Source organism: Tyto alba, unplaced genomic scaffold (assembly GCF_018691265.1).
Source record: "Tyto alba isolate M040663 unplaced genomic scaffold, T.alba_DEE_v4.0 Super-Scaffold_2, whole genome shotgun sequence".
Taxonomy (NCBI): Eukaryota; Metazoa; Chordata; class Aves; order Strigiformes; family Tytonidae; genus Tyto; species Tyto alba.
Window position 1 is genome coordinate 4,535,358 of NW_024881282.1, and position 16,589 is coordinate 4,551,946.

General features: G+C 54.9%; 2 protein-coding genes across 2 annotated transcripts; both read right to left on the minus strand.

The window, feature by feature from the left end:
• Nucleotides 1–7,915: 7,915 nt before the first annotated feature.
• Nucleotides 7,916–9,414, minus strand: LOC122153427. Its single transcript, XM_042792598.1, has 2 exons — nucleotides 8,883–9,414; nucleotides 7,916–8,117 (listed from the first exon to the last, which is right to left on the minus strand). The coding sequence occupies exon 1, from the start codon at nucleotides 9,292–9,294 to the stop codon at nucleotides 8,905–8,907; it is 390 nt and encodes a 129-aa protein (XP_042648532.1). The 5' UTR covers nucleotides 9,295–9,414; the 3' UTR covers nucleotides 7,916–8,117; nucleotides 8,883–8,904.
• Nucleotides 9,415–13,339: 3,925 nt separating this feature from the next.
• On the minus strand, nucleotides 13,340–14,554 carry LOC116961135 (thyroid hormone-inducible hepatic protein). The gene is made up of 2 exons (XM_032991062.2): nucleotides 14,021–14,554; nucleotides 13,340–13,728 (listed from the first exon to the last, which is right to left on the minus strand). Exon 1 carries the CDS (start codon nucleotides 14,432–14,434, stop codon nucleotides 14,039–14,041), a length of 396 nt encoding a protein of 131 aa, XP_032846953.2. The 5' UTR covers nucleotides 14,435–14,554; the 3' UTR covers nucleotides 13,340–13,728; nucleotides 14,021–14,038.
• Nucleotides 14,555–16,589: the final 2,035 nt, after the last annotated feature.

A 16,589-nucleotide genomic window follows, 5' to 3' on the forward strand; every position in this document is an offset into this window, starting at 1 on the left:
TAATAAAAGATGTTATCTCCCCTACAAACCTTGCCTCACTCTCTTTCATTTCAAGCTGCTTTCCGATACCAGCAACCAAAGAAAAAGTCTCAGACAAATACAAGCACTTCCCAGAAATCTTCCTGGGGGAGATTTTAATGATGGAAAATGAGAGCATGGTATGTGAGGAAACTATTTGCACAAAATCTGCGTTGTGTTCAAGGACACCAGCTTTGCTAATTTTGCATCCTCCAGGGATTTTGCTGGATCTGTTGCCTCTCAGGAGACAGCACTGATCTGACCAGAAGCTTGTGGCACAGAGCAAAAAGTGTTATAATTTGCACTGATTCACTCACCTTGAGAATAAAGCCAGTCTGCACCCAAGGCTCTGTCAAAGCTGGACCCAGATTCTTTTGAATGTTTTGTGCATTTGGGTGAACCTCTCATCAAAGCCAGCTTACATTCTGCTTCTGCTGCTCTGAAGCATCCTGAGGGATCCTCATTCATACCTGTGTCTGAGTTATATCTGCTATTTGAATTTTCCCTTTGCCAGACCAGAGGAATGAATAGTGCTGGATGCACTAGTGAGGTCTGCATGGGAGCCCAGGTTTTGTGACCTGTAATAAATCTTTAAAAAATCAGTGCTTATTGGAAAACAGGGAGAGCTGTAAGATCTACATGTTCTGGGCCTTTGATTCCTGCAAATCCCATTCTTTGGGCTGTCCCACATAGGTGTTTCAGAAAATATCCCGTATATAACTGTCAGAGGTGGAGTTCAGAGTCATTCTATATGTCACATCTTTGATGCTGGAGGTGATAACTTTTTTTTCTGCAGATGCAGAACTGGATAGACAGGGGAACCGTCACTTCTCTGCTCCTACAAGCTTTTTACTAGGGAAGGGTGAAGAGCAGTAAAGAGGTTACTTTGTTCAAAAGGTCATCTGGAAGGTTTTCCCAAACCAGAATCAAGGGCAGCTGATGGTATTTGAAGCCAAATCTTCAGTACCACAGCCCAGATCCTTACTACTTCAGCAAAAGGAATAGTTGTTAGCTGACATCCACAATTCTTTTCTACTGCTAGACCAATCACAGCTGATCCTTCAGTCTGATGAACATACTGGTCTGGTTCCCCTACTCTTCTACTCCTTTTTTCTATCTTGGCCACTTTTGCTGGCACATTATGGGACAAAGAATTAGCCTGAAAGTCTGTGCTGGAAGTCACCATGTATGTGAAAAGTCCGATTGTTATCATTTGTGCTTCTTCTGGGTCTTTTTAATCCCACCAACTGCATGACTTGCTTTAAGATGGCATTTTTTAGTCTTGCTATGCAAATTACTCCCAGTAGGATTTTTTCCCCCCTTTTCAAGATGAATTTGATTTAAACCGCCAAATTCCTCTGATCTCAAAAGAGGCCTTAGGAAGAACTCACCCCCCAAGCCACTGACATGTTGCTGCCTGCCCATGGGGTTTTGGTGCTTTTTTTTCAGGTGGTCACACCAGAAGTGGCATCCTGGATTACTAGGACCACACATCTGAGCTGTTCGGTGTCGCAGCTTTGCTGTTCGGGCATCCAACTCTTCATCAAAGCCCTCTGTGCCTGCACTAAGTGGAAACAGTCACTCTTGCAGTTTGTCAGTCCTCTTTTTACCCCACGGTCAAAGCCATGCTGAGGAAACCAGTGGGTGGGGGAGCATCCCATGAAAGGCAAAAGTGGGATCAGGGTTTTGGAGAAGACTGGAGGAGGCAGCTCCGACAAGACTCTCAGCAGTCCATACTGCTGGTAGCAGCTAGCTGAGGCTAGTTTGAATTTCATTGTTCCCTTGAGAAGGAAGTAAAAAGCCAAGAGAAGAGTAAAAAGCCATGCAAGTCTCCACAGCCTTTGGCAATCAGGGTCCTGGGACTCCCACAATCAGCATCTCCATTGTAGCAGCTGCTCCACACCCCCTGGAGAGGCCTTTGCCACTGCCGTTTCAGGGAGGTTAGCTGGGTTTCTCCCTTTGAGGAATGGGATTTGATTTGTATTAATCTGGAATTTCCACCCAGGATCTCTATTTGGCTTAATGCTTGTTTCCAGTTGGCTTAGATCCCTGAAATCCTTCATCTTTTGGGCCTTTTAAAGCTGTGTCTGATGCACTGGTGGTCTCTTGGGGATCCACCTGCTCGCTGTTGAGCAGAGAGAGCTCTGAGGATGTTTGCAGAGATCAAGCAGGATCAGCAAGGTCCCGTCCTTGAAGCTGACACCTATTGGAGGGTCCAGCTGCCCAAATGGGTCACAGAGCCATGAGGAGGACAAGGAAGAAGAACCAAGTGGATGTTTTTCATTCCTTTCCCGGCTCCTCGAGCACAGTGATGCCTCAAGCCTCCTGCCTATTCTGCTCGGGGTGGCCACTGGCCCTGACATTTCTTTTGTAGACATTTCAAATGTAGATTTCTCTCTGACTATGTGTTTTTTTAACAGAAGAAGGATATTTCCAAGACTATAAGCTCTTTCAGGCGGGGACAATCCTTTCACTATCTTTGCATAAAGGATTAATTAGCCTGTGCTTGGACCTTGTAGGAGCAGCTACAGTATGATTCATAAGAATAATTATACTAATGCTGAGAACTTTGTGTCTGCCAAAGAATGAATAACTTGACAATGTCTTTGTGGGGAATAATTATGTGTTTTTTGAAATTTGTATAAATATGTACATAACAATGAACTAGAATGTCTCTATGCTGGTACATACATCAGTTTGGAAAATTGTATTATCCATAAAAGTATTTTTAACGGATTACCTTAGCACATTGAATTAGGAGCTTCTGTTCAGGAGAATTAGATCAACAACATTAAGATTTGAGTTCTATGCCCTAGTACAAGTAAATACACTAAGTCCAAGGGAAAAAAAAAATAATTATATGCTTAAAACAGGAAGAGAAAGGAGAAGTTTGGATGTGGAGAAGCAGCTGGGAGCAGCTCCTGTTTGCCTTTCTCCTCTTGTTCTCTCTCCAGTATCTAAGTTTCTTGAGGGCATAAAACCCTTTTGCTCTGGACCATTTGCCTGGAACATAGAGGTGGCAATCCATAGCTGATCACCACCCTTCATGGTGTATTACAGCCACTTACCATTATCACTGCTGGGAGTGATGAGAAATGGGTGGAAAGGGCACCTAAAGAAGCTGATTCCCAGGACCCATCTGCTCAAGGGCATATCAGTGGCGGAGATTCCCATGGAAACTAGGGAATGATCCAGGTTATTTTAAATAGCAGTGTATGTGTTTGCAAAGAGGAGAGGCAAGAAACTTTGCACAGCTTTTCTGAATGCCCATGTGGATAGTGTTTGCTCCAGCTAGGGCTTGACAGGGGATCCCAATCTCTGTCCTGGAATTTGACGGGGAATGCACCAAGACAAGAAAGGTCTTGCAAAGGTCACAGGAAAAAAAGATTTTTTTTTTTTCTCTCTTTGCTGACACCTGCAAATTGCCAGGTTGCTCTGGTGACCTGTGGCCAGCCTTGCGTAATTTGTGAAGGATTTCTTTGTCTCCAGTCATGGGCACTTGGGATCCAAGAGCTTGCTGTCCTCACATCAGCTCTCACTGACACTGCTCCATCTGCATCTCGCATGGACACATCCTGGGGATTTATTACCGGTGGAGCCAGCAGTGTCCAGCGAGGGGGAGACCCGCATGTGTCTGAACTTCTAGCATAGAAGGGCAAAGTGTGGTAAGACTGAAAAGCAAAACCATCAGCAGTTTGCTTTAGCTCTGCTCAGGAATTGCACCGATGCAGCTGGGATGGTGGTTCTGCTGTCCAGGAGCCACTCCTAAATCAGCCACGTGCTGTGCAAACACCATTGGCTACCTGCTGCCTTCCAACCATTCATCAGCTCCACCCACCGTCATGGACCTGGGGAATGCATAGCCAGTGGCTTGTGTCAAGATCTGAGCTGTCTTGCCACAGGCTCCAGGACATCATCAAAAACCAAGGGAGCAAAACACCTCCTGGCCAGGTAGACGCCTGTGCCATCCTTAGTAAACAAACAGAGAGAGGCATCCTCAGGATATAGACATAACCACTCATATTCCCATCACTTAAAACAACCCAACAGGCCCATCAGTGTCCACATTGTTTAGAAACCACAATATTCTCCTCATCCTTATGCCCACTGACTTCTTTCCCATGCTTACATCATGTTCAGCTTAGGTTGTAGGCTTTCCTGGAGCAAGAAGCCAAACTAGATACAGCAGTGCTCTCTTCTTGCCTGTCTTTCTCTATATCCTCATGTGCTTTCCCTTCCTGAGCTCTCCCCCAGCTCTTGACATGCCACATGGAAGATGTGGGGCAGAGCTGAGTGGGTGCAACTATTCCCGAGTTCCTGTCACACAGCAGTCCTATTCAGGGTCCATTCAGTTGGTCACTCCATCTTGAGGGACACTGCATTGTCTCCAGTCCAAGTTCAGGCTGATGCTGTTGGTCTAGCCAGAAAAGAGGATTATTTCATAGAATCATAGGATGGTTTGGGTTGGAAGGGACCTTGAAGATCATGTAGTTCCAACCCCCCTGCCATGGGCAGAGACACCTTCCACCAGAGCAGGTTGATCAAAGCCCCGTCCAACCTGGCCTTGAACCCTTCCAGGGAGGGGGCAGCCACAGCTTCTCTGGGCACCCTGGGCCAGCGTCTCACCCCCCGCACAGGGAAGGATTTCTGCCTTAGATCTCATCTAAATCTACCCTGTTTCACTTTAAAGCCATTACCCCTTGTCCTATAGCTACATGCCCTTGTGAAGAGTATTTCAATACAGTCTATGAAGGATGGCAGCCCAACCAGTGGGTTTATGCCTGGTCTTGCTGAGGCTACAACTTGCATCTTGCAGGCTGGTGGTAGGAGAGAAGAGGCTGTACCAGTCATGGAAAAGCAAGGCTGAAAGATAAGACCATTTGCTGCCAGCTAGATGCACAGAAATAAGGAAGGAAAGAGAAGACAGACTTTGGCTGTGTATCTCTGTGACCCTGTGAGACCAAGGATCCAATCAAGAGGAAATCCTTGGGCATCTACTGTCCATAAGCTGCTGGGGAGCTAGGAAAAGGATCTATACTTTTGGGGCTCCCTCTGAGTATTGGTGGCAGATATCCCTGTCCCCTGGTGAAATGCTAATGTCAAAGGATATGTGGTTTGGGGGATATTTTTTCTAGCACCTCCTCCCTTGACTTAGGCTGTTGATGCAATTAAATGGTTTATACAGTCCCCATTTCACACATTATTCACATTTTGCTTACACTTTCCACATGACAGCAGCTCAGACTGGGTGGAATAGGGGCATTTCCCAATGTTCATACTGTGGCAGAAATGCCTTGTTCCCTTTGGGGAGCTTCAGTGCAGTTATAAGCTCTGGTTTGTATTCACTCCTGCCCTGCATTTGCAACAGTTTATGCATACCTTAATTTGTCCTTGTGCAGTGCTGGGCTTTTCAGGGAGTGTATCTCTCTAAGAAACCTTGGAAGAACAGGATGCAGCAAACAAGAAATTGCCTTTGCTCTGCACACCATGTCTTCCCCCTAAGTAATTAACTTTTAAGCAATGAGAAGAGGAAGCTGAGGACCAGGCTGGCAAAATGTTAACCAAGATCATGCAAGGAGTGCTGGGCAAAAAATACAGTGTTCAAAGGTCCTGAATTCTATGTCATAAATTGTCTCCTCCAAAATCTGAGTGTGGTCCCTCCCCATGAGAAGTTTTGTCTGAAACAGAGATTAATGTATGCGTATATATATAATAATGCATATGGAGTGTATCTCTGTATAAGATATAAATATGTAACTTACAAATATTTTTGTCCCCTCCACATGTAGATGTGGGAGTCCTTTTTATTTGCATTCTGGTTTTGAGCTTTAAAATGATTGCATAGCACATTTGAAGATAATTCCCTTAGTCACAAGGGACAACAGGTCTTTTTCTTAAACAAATGACTAGATATTCATCTAATCACGTGGATGCACACAGTGAAAAAATTAAGACCACGAGAGCTGGAGATGCTGCAGTATTTTGCTGCACCCACCATACACTTTAAAATGTTAATGCTTCTGCCCCTACATTGGCATCCTCAGAGCTGTGGTTGGGCAAGATGTGGGAGTTTCTTCCAGACCTCTGCGTGGTTGGTAGAGGGGCTACAGACAAACCTGGGTCTTCCAGCCCTTGGGTCTTTCTCCATGGGCACAGCAGACCTGAAGAGCAATAGTGGGATCCCCAGGCTTGAGTTATCCTCCTTGCCAAGACATTTTCCCAGTCCCATTACCCTGCATGACACAGCCTTCTCTTTTCAGCCGTGGTGGGTTCCCAAAGTTTCAGGGAAGGTAAGAAAAAAATGGGAAAACTAGGCAAAAAATAATACGTCTTTTCTTTTGCTCAACACTATCAGTTGATGCTTCTGGGATGTTTTTGAGACTGTGCAGAGATTTAAGCATGACTAATTTTGAGATAGCATCTACCGTTTATCAGGATGTCAGGGCAGGGGGTGTGGTAGGGGGATGCTTTGAAGCCACAGTGCATTTTGTTTTTAAATTGTGAAGTAAGTTTTCTCTTTTATTTTCTTTTCTATTAGACTTTCACTAAAATAAAAGCAAGGGTTGGAATTCTTGATTTTATGTTTCTTTACAGTGTTGTGGAACTGCAAAGTGCTGCTGAGAAATCAGGGCCCCACTGTGAGGGTTGTCATAAACGTGAACCCATGACCAAGGCATGGACCTGCCTTCGGATAGTGGGAAGTAACAGGGGAACCATCTGCAGAACATTTGCTCATTTTAAACTGAGACTTTTAAAGCTGATGAGTCTCTGATTTCAGTCTGAAGGATATTAGTTCACTCTTGAGAGACGGCAGGTTCAGAGAGCATGTGCAGCAACACATGCAACGCAACTGGAGCCTGCAGCCCAACTCATTATTTCAATCCTCCTCTCAACACAGGTGCTTAAAGATTTCCAGTTTCTTTGATCAAAACTGCAGAGCTGATGGAAGACCAGTGCTTTTTTCAGTCAAAGCAGTGATGTTTCAGCTGAATTTGTTTTAAAGTGGCCTGAAGAGGCCAGGGGACACCTCCCTTGAGTGCCCAGCTTACTAAGACTTCCCCAGGTGGTGTGTCAGTGAGAGAAGGAGTCACCTGGAGTTGAGATCCAGCCTGTGCTGAAGCCTCCGACCCTCCTGTGAAGGGCTTGCAGCCCCTGCCCGCCCATCCAGTGAGGGGTTTGCCTCTGCACTCCCCCCCAGCTCACAGGGATGGAAGGCAAGCGAAGCCCTGCCTTCCTCCTCATCCCGGTTGAGCATCCTCACCTCCCCCTCTGCCCCCCACTGCAGAAGGTGCCACGGCCAAGCAGAGGGGAGGCACAATTGCACCCCTGGTGTTGCTGGGGCTGGCGGGGATTGTGGCAGCTTGTCCCCAGGGCTGTGTGTGGTGGAGATGGTGCTGGGTCTGAAGGGCTGGATGGGTGTGGTCTGAGGGAAGGGATGTGCAGGTACTGATTAGGTTGGGGAGCTGAGAAGTTGGGGGTCCGGGAGAGGAGGAAATGTTGGGGAAGGGAAGGAAAGAGGCTGGGATCCCAGCACCCAGCCCACGATGATGGCAGGATTACACCAAGTTTTTGCAAGGTGTGAAAGCCAGAGGGCTGGGGGAACATGCATCCCAACGCAAGCCTGATTCCCACTCCCCACCAGAGAAACCCAGCTCACATCCCTGCAGAGGACTGTGGCCTCGATGGCCAACGTCCCCTCATCGTCAAGGGCTGGGGAACAGTAGCAATACAGAAGTGAGAGCTGGTGGGAAACAGAGGACACATTCGCACGAGGATTTATGTTTCATTTATATTATCAGAGAGACCAGTTGGGATGGGGACTTACACACATGCAGAAGAAAGAATCGCTTCAAAGTTACAGACGCCTTCTACAAAGCGATAATGTGAAACACTCATTTCTGCCCCACAGAAATCCCCCTGGGACAGGGGTGAAACAAAGCAGCAAGGTTGCTGGCAGGATTGACCGCAGGGCGAGTTGGATGGTACAGGCAGTGCCTGGCAGGCAGCTGGCAAAGGTCTGCACTGCTCACAGAGGACCTTCTTCAGTGGGACTTGGCGCAGCGGAAAAAGTGCCGCTGGGCTGCAGACGATGGATCACCCTGTGGGGATAACCAACACGGTTTGGCTGGGACACTGTCATTCCTGGCCATGTTTCCCCCAAAACAAGGGTTAACATTGTGAAGTCCCCGTTAATGCTCCCTGTTGTTGCTGTCACCTTTCTGCGCTCTCCATTTCACTACAAGGAGCTTGGCCATAAGCCCCATCTCTGGTGGAGCACAGAGATGTCTCCCCAAGGGCTCTCAGGGATGAAAGCCCCACCAGGATGGAGAATGGGTTTCCATCCCCCAGTCTAGGGGAGAATTGAAGCATCTGATATGTTTGCAGGTGGTGTGTCAAATTTAGACATTTAGAGACCTGAAAGTGACAAATTGCTCCCTAAAAATGACTCTGTTGTGGTTTCCATAACAGTCAAGAGAGAAGCAGCCAGACCACTGGTGTCTGGCAGCTAATGGAGTCCACATCTCAGGGTCCTCCAACAACGTGGCCATTTTCTCCCTGGGATCTTTAGTGGCTGCCCAAAACCAGCCAGACATTGCCTGTGCTGCAGGCTGGGGAGTCTTGGGGACAACGCTGAGCTCACAGAGTGACCTTTGTTCAGTGGCAGAGCTTGCACCACTGCAAAATTGAGAAAGACAAATCCAGGAGGATGCATCTCTTGAGCAATGGAGTGCAGACTCATAACTCCTGGGATTTGGGGGTGTGATGCAAACATTGGAAAGCCACCCAGCTGCTGGGGCAAGAGGATAAAGTATGTTACCTGCCAGCCAGCCCCTCCTTGGCACTGCAGCTCCCCAAGCTCTTACCTCAGAGGATGGGGGTGCAGGATCAAGACCTGGACTGATCTTCACTGAGGTTGATCTGCTCCAGGATCTGGCTGTACCTCCGGGTGAGGGCGTTGGTGTTTTTGGTGAGGTCTGTCAGAACTTGCTGCAAGCCGTTGACGTGGTGGGAGAGGCGCTCTTCCAGATTGCTGTCTGCACCCTCACCTGGGGCGGTATCGGCGTCGGCACCGCTCAGGCACTGCTCGTTGACAGAGGCCAGCCCTTTCTCCACCATGGGCTTGATGGCCTTGAGGAGCTGGTAGCGCTCGTAGAGGTCCGCGTGGCTGCCCGTGGCCGGGGCCGTCCCCTCCTGCTGCGGGAAGACCCCTCGCAGCAGGCTGGGGAACATCACCTCCTGCTCCATCTTCTGGGTGGCTGAGAAGTACTGCTCCATGGTCCCGCTCCCACGGCTCCGGCAGTGCTGCTGGGGGCTCTGCTCGGGGTGCTGCCTGCTCCCCGTCCCCGCCGAGGGCTTTTTATGCGGTGCTGGGGCACGTCCCCCCGCTGCTGTCCTGTGCTGCCAGCCCCGGCCAGGCTGGATGGCCGTGGGGCCGGGCTTGGCTCCAGCCCAGCTGGGGCTCGGCCGCGCCGTGTCCCCGGCTCTGCGCAATCTGCCCCGGCCCAGCCTCCCCGTGGCCTTGGCCCGAGCTGGCCGGGGGTCCCATTGCGTCCCCACGCCGGGAGCGGGGCGGCCAGGAGGGGGGTGCCTGGGGTCTCTGCCGACGGCTCCTGTCCCGTACCCACGACCGCCCACAGCTCCAGGGCCCCCCAGAAAGTGGGTCCAGCTCCTGACCCCCAGTGCGGGCAGGCTGCAGGCAGCTCCATGGAAAAGCTGCCTTGATTTGGGCAGTTTTGAGGAAGAGGGAAGAACAAGGGATGTAGTTTTGTGGAGAGGGAGTGTCCTCCATAAACACTGCTCAACCACACCCTGCTAAAAGAAGGGGATAATGAACAGGAGATAATTGTTTGAAGGGTGTTTGCCCAAAAGTGGGTATGTTAAAGAGGACAATGGCCATTAAATAGTAAGCCGGGAATTACAAAAGGGACTGTGAAAATCAAGAGGGTGTTAGCCTAAAAGGAATCATCAATGCTCCCAGTTTGAGGGAGAGACCTTGGAGGGGCCAGAGCAGGAGTCCAAGGCGGTGGGACGCTGCTGAAAGCAGCTCTGCTGGCATCACAGCCCAGGCCCGGCCAAGAATCGTCCCCATCAGCTGCCCCGAGCAGCCTGCAGCCAGCTCCTGGGCTGCCAGCACGGGGGCACCAGGCAGGGCCAGGGCCAGGTCAGCGCTGGAGAGGCTGGAAGGCACCTCTGGAGATGATGTGGTCCAGCCCCTGCCCGAGCGGGGTCAGCAGCAGGATTGGGGTTGGGGTATCCCTGAGGGTGGAGGCTCCACCACCTCTCTGGGCAACGTGGGACTGTGTCCGACCACCCTCCCTGTAAGAATGTTCAGACGGGATTTCCCGAACTCCAGTTTGTGCCCGTGGGCTCTTGTCCTGCCCCTGGGCACCACGGGGAAGAGTCTGGCTCCATCTCCTCCTCACTCCCCATTCGGTCTTTATACACATGGGTAAGTTCCCCCAGAGGCTTTTCCAGGCTGAACAGTCCCAGCTCAAACAGCATCTCTCCCTCCTCAGGTGGAAAATGCTTCTGTCCTTTCATCACCTTCATGGCCCTTCCCTGGGCTCTCTCCAGCACGTGCACGGCTCTGTTGTACTGGGGAGCCCAGACGTGGCCCAGCAGGGCTGAGCAGAGGGGAGGGATCCCCTGGCTCCACGTCCTCTCGGGAGGCTGGTGGCCACCCTTGCCCTGAGGACACCTCGATGGCCCACGGCCGACTCGGCCACCTGGGCAGCCAGACCTGGGGTGCGCGGGCGAGACTTGGTGGGGTGCGTCCCCCCCGGCGCCTGCACGAGCGGGCGATGGGCAGCAGCGGGGGGTACGGCCGGGGCCAGAGCTCCCCCGAATCCAAAGGCAGGGCTGTGCAGGAGGGAACCTGCCCTGGGGGGGGGTGGGGGTGCTGGCAGCCCACCCGTCCGTGGGGGTGGTGGGACTGTGGGACTGGGGCTTCTTGGGGCTGGGTAGGAAAGGGTGTTTGGAGTTTCTCGTTCCTTTGACATTTTCGGCCAAAACTGTGCTTTATCTCTTGCCTTCCTGATACTGAGCCCGTGTGCCCGGGTCACTGCTTTCTGCTTTATTAGATGGCGTTAAACAGATAGAAACAAAGCTGCAATCCCAACTGGCCTCAACAATGGGAACAAAAGGCCGTTTCCCGGTGGCAGCGGGCAGCAGTGCCGGTGCCCCGGGAGCCTTTCCAGGGCAGCACGGAGCCAGCATCCCGCTGCCACGCCGGAGAGGGCCCGACCTGCCCCCCCTGCCCTCGTCCCGCCAGGGACTTCCGCTGCGTCTCTCAAGGACAGAGACCTTTGCTGTTACCACCTCGCGTCTCTTATCAGTCACGTCCAGCAGCGGTGGGCAGCAGCAGGGCACCGCCGGGGCCTGACGCATCCCCGGGGGCAGCGTGATGCAATGCCCTGCAATCGCAGCAGGCACCAGCTCCCCGTGAACCAGCGGGGTCGGGGCCGGCTGGCCAGACAGCAGCGCGCAGCGAGGGACCTGCGGGTGCTGGGGGATTGCAAGTGGCCCAAAAGTCAGCCGCGTGTCCTGCCAGCTGTCCCACGTCACCGGCTTTTTCAGGGAACGCCGTGGGGCTCTAATTGCTGCTGTTCAACAGCGGTGCTGAGCGCTTCGGCCCACGTCCCGCTACGATACCTCCCCGGGGCACCACCCGCCCCTCCAGCTGCCAGCACGCAGCCCGAGCCAAAAGCCATTGCCAAGGTGACCGCAGGCCTTCCTCGCTGTGACCACCACCTTCTCCAGGTGACGAAAGTCCCGTCCCTGATCTCCAGCCGGGCAGACCACCAGAGGGACATCACCTCCTCCGTGGTCCTCACCTCACCTGCAAACAACGTCCCTCGGCTGCTCTTGGTTCAGCACCTCGCTCTGCCATCAGCGTGGAGGCAGAGGAGCTCCAACGACTGCTTGGAGTCCCCATGTCCACCACCCGGCTCCAGTTCTCCCATAGCATGAACCATCGTGCCCCAGTTGGAACTGGCACTGCAGTGGGGACGGCCTAAGTCTCTCCCTGCAGCCCCCTCATGCTCCATTTTCCCTGAATAAAACAAGGCTGCAACTTTGCCCAGGCTGAGGAGGGTCGCAGCGGGCGGATCTGCTCTGAAATCCTCACAGTGGCTGGCAGGACTTCTGTTTGCCCACGTTTGGGGGGATTTGCTGCTCGGCAGCTGCTTTTCCAGAAAAGCAAGATTTTTGGGCAGTGATGCCAGGAGCTCCTTGGGTCTGTGTGACCACAGAGCTGGTGTTTGGGCAAGCCTTGACCCAACCCACCATCCTCCTGGGGAGCACGTCCCCAGCCATGGCTCGGGAGGGGGGGGAAATGTCACCACACGTTTCTCTCAGTGTCCCCGTGTCATCCCCAGCACCTCCTGCTGCCACACCTCCCATGTCTCTGACTCCCCCCAAGCCCCCTGGGACTCTCCCCGTCCTTGCTTGAACCTGACCAGGACCCTCAGCTGTGGGGCAGCTCTGGCTCTGGCCCCCAGCAGCCCCATCCAGAGCCCCCGTCCCCGCCGCCACTGGCCTCTTGGCCACTGGTGGCTGCAGACCCTGTCCCTGCTGCCCGTGCTCAGGGAGGACAAGCCAAAGCCAACGGGCTCTCAACAGCCAGGAGAAATGGCCTGAGCAAGCGAGAGGATGCGGGAACCCCCAAGATAAGCCAAAGCTTCATGTCTGGACACAGGGCTGGGGTCCTGGGGGCAGCTGCTTTCCAAAGGTGCTGAAACCTGCAGCTCTGCTGCCCTGTGGGGACAGTCCCCAGGCTCAGCCCCACTTGGGGCAGCTCTGGGGCAGGAATCCGTGATGGGCAGGAGAAAGGTGTTGGGAGCTGTGGGGCACGGGGCAGCACCAGCAGCGGTGGGACACTCCCGGGGAGACCTTTGGAGAGAGCCCTGAACCTGGTGATCCTCTCTAGCAGGGGTTGATGTCTCCCACCCCCTCTTCCAGATGCACAGCAGCAGGGATCAAGAAGAAATATTTCACTCTGAGGAAGGTGAGGCACAGGCACAGGGCACCCAGAGAAGTTGTACATTCCCCATCCCTGGACGGATTCAAGGCCAGGTTGGATGGGGCTTGGGGCAACCTGGTCTGGTGGAAGGTGTCCCTGTCCAGGGCAGGGCGGTTGGGACTGGACAGTCTCTGAAGGTCCCTTCCAACCCAAACCATCCCACGATTCTGTGATTCTTTGTCCCTTCACATTCCCCGTCACTGCCATGGAAAGTCACCTCCCGGCAGAACCGGTGTCCCCCGGCCCCACGCTGGGACACTCGCCCACGGCTCCCGCCGGCGGGAAGCACCACACTGCTCATGGCTTCACAGGGCTTGTTTTATTAGCAAAGGTTGGGGAAAACGCCCTCAGAGTCCAGGAACCAGCTGGCAAAGGGCTCGGCAGTTGCAGGGTACCGTCGGAGGTTGGGGCCCCCGGGCAGCGCTGCCACCTTCGTGCCGCTCTTTGAAAATAAAGAGGAGGGCACGGGGCGCGCGGCTCTTGCCATGGACCTCCCAGCACGACCAGATGCTTCTTCCTATGAGGATAAGGCCCCATCTGGATCTCGGGTGGTCACAACCGTCGCTGGCGTGTGCTGCGAGCGCGGGGAGGTCAGCTGCCGCGGTGCGGGGAGGGCGAGCGGGGCTGGGGATGAGCCCGCGATGCTCAGAGCCGGGGACGTCCTCTCCTTCGTGCCACCAGCACCCATCCTGCAACGGCAGCTCTCCTTAAGCCCAGAGGCCACCCCAGGGAGAGAGCTGGCCCACCAGCCCTGTCTCTATAGACCCTGGACCCCCGCAGCCTCTGCGCGGAGGGTTGGCGGGATGAGTCCCCTCCTTCGGCACGGGGATGGGAATCTGCCAGCACTGGAGGGGACATCCCCCATTTCAAGGCTTCTCCCCGGAGCTCCCCACCGCTGCAGTGTTGGGGACCCCCCTGAGGACAGCGGCCAGCCCTTGCCCCGGTGCCCCTGGGTCCCGCATGCCCCCACCCAGCTCTTACCTGGTGGCCAGGGCAGGGTCACCAGCTGGGCTGCCCTTCGCTGGGGCTGATCTGCTCCAGGATCTGGCTGTACCTCCGGGTGAGGGCGTTGGTGTCCCTCGTGAGGTGGGTGAGGACCTGCTGCAAGCCGGCCAGGTGGTGGGACAGGCGCTCCTCCAGCTGGGCGTCCACACTGCCGCTGTCGTCCACGGACGTGTCGGCGTCGGTGCCAGTCGGGTTCTGGTCGTTGACAGAGGCCAGCCCTTTCTCCACCATGGGCTTGATGGCCTTGAGGAGCTGGTAGCGCTCGTAGAGGTCCGCGTGGCCGCCCGTGGCCGGGGCCGTCCCCTCCTGCTGCGGGAAGACCCCTCGCAGCAGGCTGGGGAACATCACCTCCTGCTCCATCTTCTGGGTGGCTGAGAAGTACTGCTCCATGGTCCCGCTCCCACGGCTCCGGCAGTGCTGCTGGGGGCTCTGCTCGGGGTGCTGCCTGCTCCCCGTCCCCGCCGAGGGCTTTTTATGCGGTGCTGGGGCACGTCCCCCCGCTGCTGTCCTGTGCTGCCAGCCCCGGCCAGGCTGGATGGCCGTGGGGCCGGGCTTGGCTCCAGCCCAGCTGGGGCTCGGCCGCGCCGTGTCCCCGGCTCTGCGCAATCTGCCCCGGCCCAGCCTCCCCGTGGCCTTGGCCCGAGCTGGCCGGGGGTCCCATTGCGTCCCCACGCCGGGAGCGGGGCGGCCAGGAGGGGGGTGCCTGGGGTCTCTGCCGACGGCTCCTGTCCCGTACCCACGACCGCCCACAGCTCCAGGGCCCCCCAGAAAGTGAGTCCAGCTCCTGACCCCCAGTGCGGGCAGGCTGCAGGCAGCAGTGCTGCTGGGGGGGCTGTCACCTCTCCCCCCCTCCTTGCTGCCAGTTGCTCAGGACATGGACCCTCCAGGGACATTGGGCAACCCCCCACCCGCAACTATTTGGAAAATCTCCCTGGGGCTGCGCTGCCGTTTCAGTTCCCACTGTGGGTCCTGGGGCACAGGATGGGGAGATGGATGGGACCAAACACCACAGTGGAAAACTCCTGCAGCCATGGCATGGAGCCATCACTGCCCATGGCGAGCACAGACGGTGCCCCCACCACGCTGCTGCCCCCCATTCTGGGGCAGAGGCCATGGCTGGGGCAGCAGCCAGCACTGCCCATCCCCTCGTGCCCTGCAGTGTGTGGCAATTCGTAAAGATGATGCTATTTAGGGAAAGGCCACCGGGTCCGTCATCGCTTTTGCAACCCATGGTGCTGGCAGTTCTCCCACCGTCCCCACATGTCCCAGCCAGGTGCTTGCGCTGCCACTCACCCTGTCCCCCTCAGACCTGTCCCCACTGCCCCTCTTGTCCCTTCATGGGTGTCTCCAGGGTTTCTGAGTGTCCTGCCGTGGGGAGAAGCTCTGCACTGAGTTGTGCAGGCACTGCTGCTCTTGGGCTGTCTGGGCCACCACGGAGCTTCTCAGAGGTACAAGGACATCATAATGTCCCATGGGGTGTGTCTGGATGAGTGGGCTGCATCTATCATGGGGCTGGAGCTTCACCGCGGGGTTCATGGATGACATGTTGGTCTGCAGCCACCAGTGACTGCAGTCAACCTCTGCTGGAGGATGTCCTTTCCCCTGGGGACAAGTGGGTAGAAGTCACCCCAGCCAGCCCCTGGGAGGGGGCTCCCCAGGACAAAGGTGTTCCCCACAGGGATGCTCAGGGGGCTGGAGCAGCTCCCCTGGGAGGCCGGGCTGAGAGAGTTGGGGGGGTTCAGCCTGAAGAAGAGAAGGCTCTGGGGAGACCTTCGAGCGGCCTCCCAGGGCTTAAAGGGGGGACAGGAAAGGTGGGGAGGGACTCTGGATCAGGGGGTGGGGGTAGGACGAGAGCTAGCAATTTTAAACTGACAGAGGGCAAATTTAGATGAGATCTAAGGCAGAAATTCTTCCCTGTGCAGGGGGTGAGGCGCTGGCCCAGGGTGCCCAGAGCAGCTGTGGCTGCCCCCTCCCTGGAAGGGTTCATGGCCAGGTTGATGGGGCTGGGAGCACCCTGGGCTGGGGGAAGGGGGCCCTGCCCGGGGCAGGCAGTGGGACTGGATGATCTTTAAGGTCCCTTCCAACCCAAACCGTTCTGTGATATGGTGATAAGACATCAGGTCCCTTCCCACGCATGTCCTCAGCCCACGTGGACATCTCTGACCCAGCATCTTCACCTCTCCCTGGGGCAGCTGGACACAGACAGCCTGGGTCAGAGCTGTGCTCAGCACCCCAGAGCTGTGGCACATCAGTCCCCCTGCTTCTCAGTGGTGCTGTGGGGGGGGATCCAATAGCATGGAGTGCCAGGGATGACATAGGGACACTTGGGGACTTGTGTGGTGGCATTTTCCCTCCTCTCTGAACCATGGCTGGGGCCAGGCACCCCAGGAGGGCAAGAGGTCAGGGGGAGGCTTGCCCAAAAGTGGGATCTGTGGCAGCAGAGACCTGAGGATCTCATTGTACCTCCTGGTGACCCTGATGGCTCTGAGAAGCCTCCCTTGGGCCCCAACCTGGGGCTGGGCACCCCATTTCAGCTCATCCTGTC